General features: G+C 43.9%; 1 protein-coding gene across 4 annotated transcripts in view; it reads left to right on the top strand.

The window, feature by feature from the left end:
- Nucleotides 1–607: 607 nt before the first annotated feature.
- P4HA1 (prolyl 4-hydroxylase subunit alpha 1) overlaps nt 608–12,707 on the top strand; it is a 31,102-nt gene continuing 19,002 nt past the window's right edge. For all 4 annotated transcript variants that reach the window (XM_083505528.1, XM_083505526.1, XM_083505527.1 and 1 more), the window contains exons 1-6: nt 608–876; nt 6,227–6,348; nt 7,851–7,947; nt 8,472–8,623; nt 9,852–9,989; nt 11,567–11,809. In XM_083505528.1, coding sequence (XP_083361654.1) covers nt 623–876; nt 6,227–6,348; nt 7,851–7,947; nt 8,472–8,623; nt 9,852–9,989; nt 11,567–11,809 — 1,006 coding nt within the window. In that variant the 5' untranslated portion in view covers nt 608–622. The remainder of the gene's footprint in view (nt 877–6,226; nt 6,349–7,850; nt 7,948–8,471; nt 8,624–9,851; nt 9,990–11,566; nt 11,810–12,707) is intronic.

Below are 12,707 nucleotides of genomic sequence, written 5' to 3'. Positions count from 1 at the left end.
AATATACAAAACAGGCATTAAGATACCAGCACACCATTATTATTATTATTATTATTATTATTATTATTATTATTGATGGGCGCTGATTGTGGGGTGGGTACTCCTCATGCCTGCAAGCTTCAGCATCAGAATGCCAGCCCCTTATTCCAGATTAATTCTAGTTCATCCAGACTGAACTTTTCGGGGGGCGGGGGGAATCCAAAACAAAACCCTGTTGCCAATAACCCATGATTGGCAGTATCTGAACAACCCACTTACGCTTACGGGATTAATCGTGAGCAACCCTTCACCCCTAGAACAATCCATGAAACCATGAAATGATCAGTCCGTTTTGAGCTGCCCATTATTCCCTACAAAACACTATCTTGTCTGCAGAAGCCTGGCGACGTAGGAGCGTTTTCAGCGCTATTGATGATTAAAAATAAAATAAAAATTAAAGCTCTTTCCCCCACTCTTTTCGCCCCGTTACGTAGCGGCACACCCCTGGGCATGTTTCCGCCTGCATAAGGAGCCCCGCTGTGTTCGTTGGGCAATTCCGCCGCGCCCCCCCCCCTCGGAAAAAAAATTTCCCAATTAATTCAAGGCGCTAATTGTCCCCCACGAGAAGAGGAGAGAGGAGGGGATGGAGCCAGGTCTCGCGCCTGCGCATTCGCCGGGGGCGCTGCTGCTGTGCCCGGCCTCACGTACAGCTCGGGCGGCCGCTTCCCTGGCCGCGCTCCGAAGGGGCCGCCTCCCAGGGCCGGCGGTGGGCGGGATCCCGGCCCGCATAAGCATTCCGAAAGGGGCCTTGCTGCGTGCAGTCCCGGACCGGGCGGAGAGGCGGACAGGGCTCAGCAGCGGCAGCAGGAGCAGCAGCTTGGGCGGCTTTCCTCCGAGGTGCGTGCAGGGGCTTTTCTTCCCATTTCCCACCCACTTCCCCCAACTCCTGGTCGCGTGCATGGAAGGATCTTTTCCCATTCCTTTTCCCACGGGAAGGGAAATAGCTGGCATGCCTGGCTTTGCAGCAGCAGCAGCAACCGCAGCAGCTAACTTCCCCATAAAGTATGTCGTACTTTTTATTTTATTTTAGACACTGATTTTTTTATTTTTAAAACAAAGCACACAATCCACACAAGTGTGCTTTTTAACAAACAGTCCTCCTTTGTGGCTGCTTTGCTGGGCTCCCCTCTTTGCTTCCCCCACCACACCACCAAAGGCATGTTGCCTGGATAAGTCCCCTTTCGCCCTCTTGCTGGGGAATCCGCCCGGCTCTCTTTCCACCAGGCACTTTCTCTTCCCTTTTTTTATGCTGCTGATGTGCGATGGACTGAGTGCGATGGACTTGGCACAGCGCTCTCTGCCCCTCTCCCCTCCCCCCCAAAATAAAATTTAAAAAGTTCCTGGAAATATTTGCCTAGTAGCAACTCGCCCAGGGCAGCCCAGTCTTGTCAAAATTCTTGCACAGATCCGCCCATGTCTGTGCCCCAAGGGAAAAATGGGTTTGGGGCTGACGTGGATGCGGGTCTTTCCCCCCCCCCCTCTTCACCCTCAAGATTGTTCCTAAGCCTCTTCAGCATTTGAGCTTCAGAGGCTGTTCATTTTGCCCTATAATAAGTGGCGTGAGTTTGTTTAATCAGTAGCATATCCTGAGAGTAGTATATGAGAGAAACTTGATTCCTTCCTTCCTTCTAGAATCTCCATCTCTGGCTGTTACTCATTGAGCGGATGATATTCATCCAAGTTTGCATGCGGTGCTGCTTCTCCTGATATCGGTATTCATGCAAGGCCTAACAGTTGAAACTTTTTAAAAACCAAAATACACGACTTAACCAGAGAATAAGTTTTACTTAGCCAAACATGCCTTAGTTTCCAGTTATTTCTTAAGCGTGTTATACAACTTGTGGAGCAGGATTGGTTTGTGCGGAAATTCCTAAGCAAGCAATGGTTACCTCTCTCCCTTCCCCTTTGTAAATTGATCTCTTTGCAAATAAGAGGGTACAAAACTGCAAGAAGGGACTGAAGAGCCAATAAGAAAGAGGGCTGTTTACACAGAAAATTGACTGTTTCGATAAGGCTCTGGTACTTTCTGTTAGACTTCACTTGGGAAGATTTTTGAGTGTCCGTTACGTGAGTGGGGGAGGGTGAAATACGTGGCAGTAGCATTTTTTTCCATCAACCTTTTGCTCGCTTCACAAACTTTTGGAGAGAAGCTATTTACGCTGACTGGTTGCTCATGCTTGCTAAGTATGAATAGAATGCATTTCTAAGCAGCTCACACAGACATGAAAAAATCTGAGCTTCGATGTAGGGGATATGCAGAGTCAGGGGTTTTTTGGCTAATTTTATCAGGGACTGTGCTATTTGATCAGCATTCAAATGTTTTTGAGTGTCTGAGGAATATTGCATCACACTTGGGTCATTCAAAAGTTTGTCGAACTTACTCGAAGTCTAAATATGAGACTTCAGCAGTGAAGTAAACGTGGGTTTCCTGAAACTCGTGTGGCGTAAGAGGCTTTATGGACAAGAGATCCCGCATCGATGTACATAATATTCTCTTAGTAGCCAAGCTGATTTAAATTGCTAGAGGCAAGCTGTATAACTTTTTTTCCTTGCATAAAATAATCTAAAAAGACCACCTAGCAAAGGCTGTGCTATTCTCATGCCACCAAATCACTTCCATACTGGAACGGGGTGCAACTCTTGAAACAGTTTTAGAATACAAAGGTAGGTAGGTGAAAAAGACACTCCGTGTCTTCTCTAGTTGAACTGTCCTGGCAGAAGTTTCACGAGAATGAAGGAAGCATGTGAAGAAAACATCAGTGACTTCTTCATCTGAACTCTCTCCTACTCTCCCACAGGCCCTATGTTGGAAGGGTCCTAATCGCTTGCTGCATTTTGGTATTTACTTATTGCAGGTGTGGAGAACCTTGAGCCCTCCAGATGTCCCTGAGCTACACCTCCCATTAGCCCCAGCAAACATGGCCAATGGCCAAAGGGATTACGGGAGTTTTAGTTGTTCCCCCATACCTGATTTATTGTGATTACATTAATGTATTTTGATTTCCCTTGTAAGCGTTTTGAAAGGATTTGTACCCTTAAAGTAAACAAGCAATGTTGCAATTTCTGTTTACAACAGGGGCTTAATCTATTTGGGAGGCCCAGAAAATAAAAATAAAAACCCTACGTAACCCTCGTGTGCTGTTTTACAACTACTATGTGTTTTATCCAGCTAAGTTCGATTCAGAGTAGATTACTGAAATTAAAGGACCAAGGTTCATCATGTCTAGTAACTTCAGTGGGTCTACTACTCTGAGTAGGACTAGCATTGGCCACAAACCCTGTATGTTATATTCTCTGCTAATGCATGGGAGGTGTGTCCAGCTACTAATTGTCCAGTAGCAATAATGGAAATGATTGGGAACATTCCATATGCTTCATTGCCCAGCTGTTTAATACTGTATGCCTGTGCTATTCTTAAAAACATGAGTATCCGTTGTATAAGTGTGATGCAGATTCAGATGGGATTTACGGTATATCTGAGACCAAACAATATAATAGACATTTTGACTGATAGCCCATTACTATGAATGCACAAATGTTTCTCCCTGTTATTTTAAAGGGAAGCTTCCAGTGCCCTGACATTCCTGAAATTATTTCATCTCTAAGAGCTGGATAGTTAACAGCAACGTCAGCTTCCAACTTCAACATAACTGAGGCCTTCTTCTAAATATAAAATACTACTGGGAAGTTGTACAGTGGTACCCCGCAAGACGAACGCCTCGCAAGACGGAAAACCCGCTAGACGAAAGGGTTTTCCGTTTTGGAGGCGCTTCGCAAAACGAATTTCCCTATGGGCTTGCTTCGCAAGACGAAAGCCCATAGGGAAATCTCCGGGGACCTCTTTTAAATGCTAGCGGTGGGGAGCAAAGCCTTTCCCCCCCCCTCCGGCCTTCAGAAGAGGTCCAGGAAGGCTGGCGGGGGCCGAAAGGCTTTGCTCCCCAGCGCCAGCATTTTAAAAGCAGTCCGGGATAGCAGGGAAGTGCTTCCCGCTATCCCGGACGGCTTTTGAAGGCAGGAGAGATCCGCGAAGCCTGGGCGCGCTGATGTCAGCGCGCGCAGGCTTCAGCATGCCGGCAACTCTCCGCCAGCAGCGGCAGCGCTGCCGCTGCTGGCGGAGAGGTCCGCGAAGCCTTGGCCGGACAGCTTTTGAAGGCAGGCGGGGGGAACAAAGACTTTTGCCCCCGCCAGCCTTCAGAAGAGGTCCAGGACCTCTTCTGAAGGCTGGCGGGGGGCAAAAGTCTTTGTCCCCCCTGCCTGCCTTCCCAGGGGCTTTTAAATCACCCCGGACAGCGGAGAAGTCCTCCGCTGTCCTGGGGCGATTTTAAAATGCCGCCCGCCAGCATTTTAAGATCGCCCCGGAGGGCTTCTCCGCTGTCCCGGGGTTTTTTAAAATGCTGGGGGTGGGAAAAAAAGCCCTTGTCCCCCCCCCCAGCCTTCAGAAGAGGTCGGGGGACAGACTGTCCCCGGACCTGGTCTGAAGTCGGTTTCCCTAGGAACGCATTAATTGATTTTCAATGCATTCCTATGGGAAACCGTGCATCGCAAGACGAAAAACTCGCAAGAAGAAAAAACTTGCGGAACAAATTAATTTCGTCTTGCGAGGCACCACTGTATTACCCTGAAACTCTGCTGCCTGACAAATTATCAGCCTACTTAATGCCTCTCACAAATACACTAATGTATTTGTGAGTTTTATTCTTTCTTGTGAGGTGAATTTTCGCAATGGGTTATGTGGTTGAGATTCGCATGAATCCCAGTTTTGTGAAATTACTCTCCAAAAGCCTTGGTAATACATTAGAAAGCTATTTTCTGTTTGTTTACTGGCATGGCAGTAATGCCACCTTACCTTGAAAGGCCACATTATGTGTCCATGTGATTTTCAAACCACTTGGGGATTATAAACTCACAGACTTGAGTAAAACATGTACTCTGGGGTTGAGGCTGGCTTGCCAGCTGGTTGTCAGCTACCCTTCTGTGCCTCTGTGCATGGAAGAAAATTGATCTCTTAGCTTTGTCTTGATGCACAAGCTCAGAAGGGGTATATTAAGGCTGGGATAGTAGGCAGTAGAGAGCTAATTGCCTGAACCAAGCAAGGGCTCACTAATATTAACCAGGCAAGGATGTGGATGAGCAACACTCACTCATAAAGAGGTCCAGGTAGAGAGGATAAAGGTAAACCAGGAGACATTGACAAAAGCAGTTGGATGGGAATATGGATGTGGTTGACAGGAAGCTATCTGGCCCTAAAGTTCCAGACAGATATGTATTCTAATTAAGAGACTTTCTCATTCTATCTTTCATATTAGTTGGTAGAACTCAACATCTCCTTTCCTCCAGACACTGACATGTTGTTTTTATTCTGTCGGCACCTAAAAGAAAATTTTCAGGAATGGCTTTCCATGGGTGGGAAAGTATAGCAGCACCCTTCTGGTCTTGAATTGTACATTTAACACAATTCAATTGTACCATTTAATGCAATGCTATTGTTGCACTGGAGGTCATCTTGTCCCAACGCCCTGACAAATAGACATTCAGTTGCGGCAACAGAGTGACCTCTCCTCTCTGCCTGCTGTGCACTGTTCTGGGGGTTCTGCTTATGCCACAGAGCCGATTTCAAGGAGGGGGGGGGGCATGGGAGAGGGAATAAGCTGGCTCCTGCTAGTGGAACTACTTAGTTGAACCCAGCCACCAGGGTCCTTGTCTGGTTATTTCACAACATTTATTTACCACCTGTTTGTAATAAATAATCAACACTACAGTGCTGAGATTGAACTTGACTTTAAAAAGGACAGAGGCAGTAAGTTGCTTTTACCTTTAGCACTCCTGAGATTAAACTCCAGGATGCTTTGGAAACCACCTCCATTGCTCTCCTCTTGATTTACAGAAGTAGTGCAAGCACAGCCGGTACAATCAGTAGCTCTCGGAAACAGTTGGTACTCACGTGCGTTAAGTCCTGCAGGGGAGATGACGCTCATTTATGCTTGACGTGTTACAAGCCCAGTTTGCTTGGCGACAATCCAGAGGTGCTGTTTGCACATCTGCCAAGAGGCTTGGCTGCCCAGGTGGTTTCTTGTGTGCATGGTTCTGTTAGAAGCATGTAAATGGCTCCTTTGGTTTGTTCTCAAGAGCCTCGTAATTGTTAAAACTATGCCGTATTTTTTAAAGTGCTGTTTTATTTCTCTTTCAGGCGTTTGTTAAGGCAAGAGCAGAGCAGTAGAAAAATGATGCCCACAAAATCATGTTGCCTTCTAGTCCTCTGTGTTGTGCTTCCCTCTTCATATGCCCATACAGATTTCTTCACTTCCATTGGTGAGAATACTTTTGAGCAGAACTGTCAAGCATTTTTTAAATGATTCAGCAATCATGATGCAGAAGTGGTTCATTGAGTTGTGTTGTTCGTTTATATCATGTATGAGTTGCCCTTCCAAGATCTAGTGAAGACAATGGAGCTAAAATATGGCCAACAATAAAGTCTGAAAATTTAATAAAAATCAGAAAAATGCCCACAGATAACTTTGAAACATGGCAGCAAAAAGTATCAGTAAATAGGTATTGGAAAGCACTGAAACAGTGCTGTGCTTGGCAAAAGAAGTTAGTAGTACTGAACATTTAGGAGCATAATATTTGTATTTTATTTATGAAACTCTTAATAATACAGACTCAGGTATTCAGATCTGCTGGTCATGCACTCAAATTGGTTAAACATGTAATATGGTTGTATATCTCACCTAACTTAACATTGCCAATAAATTGGGGGGGGGACCCTTTTGCATGTGGCAATTGTTACAAGTTTACTTGGGTCACGATTCTAGCCTGAAGAGAGGAATAATTCCTAATAATAATAATAATAATAATAATAATAATTTAATTATACCCCGCCCGTCCGACTGGGTTTCCCCAGCCACTGTGGGCAAATGGCCAACTCTACGGTTGCTCTTAGAAATTAGTAGTCCTGTTGACTTCGAATAGCAGTTCTACTGACTTTTCAAAAGGTAAAGTTGCCCTAGGGAAAGGTAACTTGCACTGTTTGTATAATATAATTGAAAGGAAGATTTTTGGCATAATAGCTAATAAATGGAATGTGACAAATATTTGACGCTTGAAAACATAATTCCAAACCCAACCCTTCTCAGTTTCCTAAGCCTATGTGAAACTAGTAAATGGCAAGGATATTTTAGTTGGATGTTTGGTTTATGGTGTTATATTCATGATTTGATGTTTTATCAGTTGGGGGGACAACTTGGGTTTCAAAGTGGGGAGGTGACTTGCTTTTCCAGAAGAGTGGGAAAGGGTATGAGTCTTCTTACCACCTCAGTATCCACTTCTGAATTCCCTTTTCCTTGGCTATTCATATCAATATTGTGTGCTACAGAAAGCAATTTGGGGAGGAAGGGAATCCTTGATAGCATAAACTTACCAGTAATTCTTAATGTGTTGTAAAACTGCCACTGAGAAACTCTCTAATGTGGAAAAATCACAATCCACAGGGAGAGTATGGAGTGGTTTTGCAATATTTGCAAGACATTAGTTCAGAGAAACAGACTGCTGCCTCGCAGCTTACATTCTACTTGAGGCATATTGGTTAACTTACTGACAATATATTCTGATTACATGGCAAAACTAATTAAGAATAGCAGGGAGAAATATTTCTGTTGCACCTTTTTTGTAAGAATTAGAAAGTGTAAAGTAATTGCAAGCTCCTTGTGCATTTGAGTTTGTTGGTTTTGTTGTTGTTGTTGTTTTTTAAAGCATATTGTTAAGATTTTGTAATTGATCATAGACATAATGAGTGAATTAAACTATCTTTTTAGGTCACATGACAGACTTAATTAATACGGAGAAAGACCTGGTGACTTCACTAAAAGACTATATCAAGGCAGAAGAGAGCAAGCTGGAACAGATTAAGAAGTATGTACAGGCTTTAATATTAATATTTAGTGGGTGACAAAAAATTTGCCCCAGGCCAAATAATATATGGCTTTTTGTGGGCGGAGGAATATTTGCTAATTCTGCAAAATGTTGGCTGTAAGCCATCCAGAGTTTAAATATGGGCTGTGGATAATAAAAAGAACTTTACTTCAAACTTTTGGAAAAAGTACAGAAATGTATGTATACATGCATGCATGTATGTATGTATGTATGTATGAATAAATAAATAAATGTACATTATTCTGTTTATTAGTCGCTTGATACACAGGGAATCTCCAAGTGACTTGCAGCATTTAGAATGTAGAGAAGAAACTATTACAAACTAGTCGCATTATGAGCTAGCTTTGAAAATCTGTGCTTTTTATTTATCTTTAGACCGTGCAATTTATTTATCTTTTAGATCATGAAACAATACAAGGTATCCGATGTCAATTCACAACATTAACGTTGGCACACGGAAAGTGACTTAGTAAACATATTTAGGTTGCCTTTTGTCTCTCTAGGTGGGCAGAGAAACTGGATAAGCTGACAGACACTGCAACGAAGGACCCAGAGGGATTCTTGGGGCATCCTGTGAATGCATTCAAACTGATGAAGCGACTTAACACAGAGTGGAGTGAGCTGGAGAACCTAGTCCTGAAGGATATGTCTGATGGTAGGCTTTTAAAAAGCCGTTATAAAGGCTAGCTTGCATGCCGAGAGCTGTGTGGGTAGTGGTGGGCCAGAAAATCCCTGGTTTCCGTTCTCTTTAGCCACTTTAGTCTCCTAAAAGGTCAATAATTTCATACTGAGGAGACCTGAAATCTCAGTGAGATTTGGGATTTTGTGTCAGCAGTAACTCATCTTAGTGTTGTGGTACCTGCTAGAAGCCAGAAGTCTTTGTGGTGGATAGGAATAGAGTTTCAACACTGTGCTGTGTGTTTTTATGACATGAGTGAGAGGAGGGGGAAACCAAAAATTCAGGTGTAATTCGCTTCTGCACCACCTTGTTAGTTACCCAAGTGAGGGGGTCACCTTTTAAATAAACCACGGAACCGAGGAAACTAATTCAAGACCAGTATCCAGGAGAGACCCAGCATTTATTAAAACTATTGCCTTGCAAGTCAGCTGATAGTTAGAAGGACTGCCCTATGGTATATCAGAGCAAAGCTTATATAGGCTACTAACACACAGCACACAGAATCATCAAAGCATCTTTAAACATCCTCCTACATACATCAAGAAAGGTTACAGGTCATGGTATGTAAAATACACATGGCTTCATATTGGTGTCTTGGACCCTGCAATCACCTTGGAGTGACCAAATACGCCCAGGCCATTTGGTCTCAAATGTCACGCATACATACACACACACACACAAAGGTTTACTTGATTTTTTTGCTGTATTCAGAGATGTGAAGGGGCAGCTGATGGGTAATATGTTCGGTTATTGAGGCATGTTATCTAGAGATTAATTGAGAACATAAGCAGCAATGGGTTCATCTTGAACATATCTTATAAGGGGAGTGGGAAGCTGGTTTTGGAAAATCGTATTAAATTGAATTAATTCGGCAAGATTTGTAATAATTTGGAAAATCAATGAAAATAATTGGCGCAACAAAAATAATCAAGGAGATGCCAGATTTCACCCTGGTGCTTCACCTCATGCCTTATTCTCCCTGCTCCTTCCTTCACACATACACACACCCTAATTTCAAGCATCCTTCACCACACGCCCAATTCTCCCTGCTCCTTCACACCCTGATTTCAAGCATCCTTCCCCACATGCTCTATTTCCCTGCTCCTTCCTTCAGACACACACACACACACACACACCCTGATTTCAAGCATCCCTCGCCATACTTAAGAATTCTATTGTTCTAAGAGCTTCTTTCTTTCTTTAGGGTTCATTTCTAACATGACTATTCAACGCCAGTATTTCCCAAATGATGAAGATCAGACTGGTGCTGCCAAAGCTCTCTTACGGCTCCAGGATACGTATAATTTGGATACAGACACTATATCAAGGGGAAATCTCCCAGGTAAAATTTTGGTATTTTTTGTAAGTATATGGGGAAAGACTTTTAAGAAAATGACTTTGCAGAAACCAAATGAGGGTGTGGGTGATTAGGGAGGGAGAGTTTTTTTCACATACCGTATTAAGCCATGGTTTGTTGCTAATAGACTGAACCTTACGTCCACCTGTACCACTATTTTCCTTCCTCTTCCCCTCCCTTTGCTTGCATGTGGGTTTTTTTGTGTTTTTTAATTACTGGCTTACTCTTTCGCTCAAACCATAGCTATGATTTGTGTTCAACTTCCAAATCACTGCAGAGGGCAGGCAGTTAAAGTCTATATTACTCCCATGCTAGGATCCCAATCTAGATTAGGTCCCCTGCAATTTGTGTTGTCAAAAAAGGGTCCATTAAAATTGTTTAGGCAATGCATATTGCAGGTTCTGGATTGTGAAACAGTAGGAGACAAAAACGTTACAGCCCTTTTTTAACCCCCTTCTAGGGTCCGGACCCAGATTTGGCCCTTAGTGCCTGTTTTTTGCATTGGACCGTGGCAAACACTCCTATTGGAGCAATTGGGATTAGTTTCCCACAGTACAAATAGCAATAGTGTGTTTGTTGTTGACTGAAAGTGTGAGTTGCCCCACCTGTGTTTGGCTCTTTTCCCCTGCACATTACCCCTGAGGGAATGTGCCCCTCTCGGGGCAAGGGGAGGCAGATTCCACATCCTAGGACTTAGGAAACACAACAGTTTAGTAGGGCACACTCTTTGGACTGATTGTCTTGGTGGTCTTTAGGATCCCTATCTAAAAACCGCTATCATTATAACATTAAGTGGTGGTTGTTGTTGTCGTTTAGTTGTGTCCAACTCTTCGTGACCCCATGGACCAGAGCATGCAAGGCACTCCTGTCTTCCACTGCCTCCTGCAGTTTGGTCAAACGCATGCTGGTAGCTTCAAGAACACTATCCAACCATCTCGTCCTCTGTCGTCCCCTTCTCCTTGTGCCCTCCATCTTTCCCAACATCAGGGTCTTTTCCAGGGAGTCTTCTCTTCTCATGAGGTGGCCAAAGTACTGGCGCCTCAGCTTCACGATCTGTCCTTCCAGTGAGCACTCAGGGCTGATTTCCTTCAGAATGGATAGGTTTGATCTTCTTGCAGTCCATGGGACTCTCAAGAGTCTCCTCCAGCATCATAATTCAAAAGCATCAATTCTTCGGCGATCAGCCTTCTTTATGGTCCAGCTCTCACTTCCATACATCACTACTGGGAAAACCATAGCTTTAACTATACGGACCTTTGTTGGCAAGGTGATGTCTCTGCTTTTTAAGATGCTGTCTAGGTTTGTCATTGCTTTTCTACATTAAGTGGTAAGTGCACTAATTTACAGTAAATTGCAGCCTATACAAAAATGTAAAAATTAAGTAGCTATAGTTAGCACGAATTTTGCGCAACTTTTGTTTTTTTCCGTTATAGGCTTTGTAAGGTGTCATTAATCACATAATAAAAATAGAAAAATGCAGCTTCAGAAGAAGAAGAAAATCAGGGCAAATGATTCAGAAATGCAACCTTGATTCAACATTATTGGCTTCTTGTTTCCTACAGGAGTGAAACATAAGACATTTCTAACAGCTGAGGATTGCTTTGAGCTGGGCAAGATTGCATACACAGAAGCAGACTACTACCACACTGAACTGTGGATGGAGCAAGCTCTAAAACAGCTGGATGACGGAGAGGTTTCTCCTTCCATTGGCAAGGTTTCTGTCCTAGACTACTTGAGTTATGCTGTGTACCAGCAGGGAGATCTGGAGAAAGCTGTGATGCTTACCAAGCGTCTTCTTGAGTTGGGTATGTTAAAGAACTTGTCTTTTTCCTGTGGGTTGCAGTAACTAATGTTGTGCACTAATTTTACTGTGCACCGAAGATCTGTTTACTGATTAGTGCTATTTTTGCTTCCTGTCTCCTCCCCCCCCCCCTTTTCTCTTGGATGGTTTGGAGATCTTCCTGAGCAGTGTGGGATGGGAGGGGGCTTCTGAAGGAGAGAGGAATTGCTACCAAAACAAGCTTTGTCCCTGTAATTCGTTAACTTAAGGAAGGATTTCCCATTCCCTCTCGTCACTCCAGTGAAGTTTTGAAGAGGTATAAATGGCTGCAGGTGGGGAGTGGGAAACTTGCCTTCCTTTTTTTAAAGTTTATCTTGGGGTTAAAGGCATTGTTGTGAACTTCTTAAATAGTAAGGTAAAGGTAAAGGGGCCCCTGACCATTAGGTCCAGTCGTGGCCGACTCTGGGGTTGCGGCGCTCATCTCGCTTTATTGGCCGAGGGAGCCGGCGTACAGCTTCCGGGTCATGTGGCCAGCATGACTAAGCCACTTCTGGCGAACCAGAGCAGTGCATGGAAATGCCATTTACCTTCCCGCTGGAGCGGTACCTATTTATCTACTTGCACTTTGACGTGCTTTCGAACTGCTAGGTTGGCAGGAGCAGGGACCGAACAACAGGAGTTCACCCCGTCGCAGGGATTCAAACCGCCGACCTTCTGATCAGCAAGTCCTAGGCTCTGTGGTTTAACCCACAGCCCCACCCGCGTCCCCTCTTAAATAGTAGTTGTCTTCAAAACAATAGCTTTTCCTAGTGCCAACAGCAGTGGCATTCTGTATTGGGCAACCGTGAGCAAGATAATCTGGCTCTGCTTCCATTAGCTGATAGCTTTTGTGCATTCAAAACAAGTCTGAACATAAATCAGAT

The sequence above is a fragment of the Podarcis liolepis genome (genome assembly GCF_965112155.1).
Source record: "Podarcis liolepis genome assembly, chromosome: 5".
NCBI lineage: Eukaryota > Metazoa > Chordata > Lepidosauria > Squamata > Lacertidae > Podarcis > Podarcis liolepis.
Note: the sequence above shows the minus strand (reverse complement) of the source record. Positions and strands in the feature narration are given on the sequence as shown.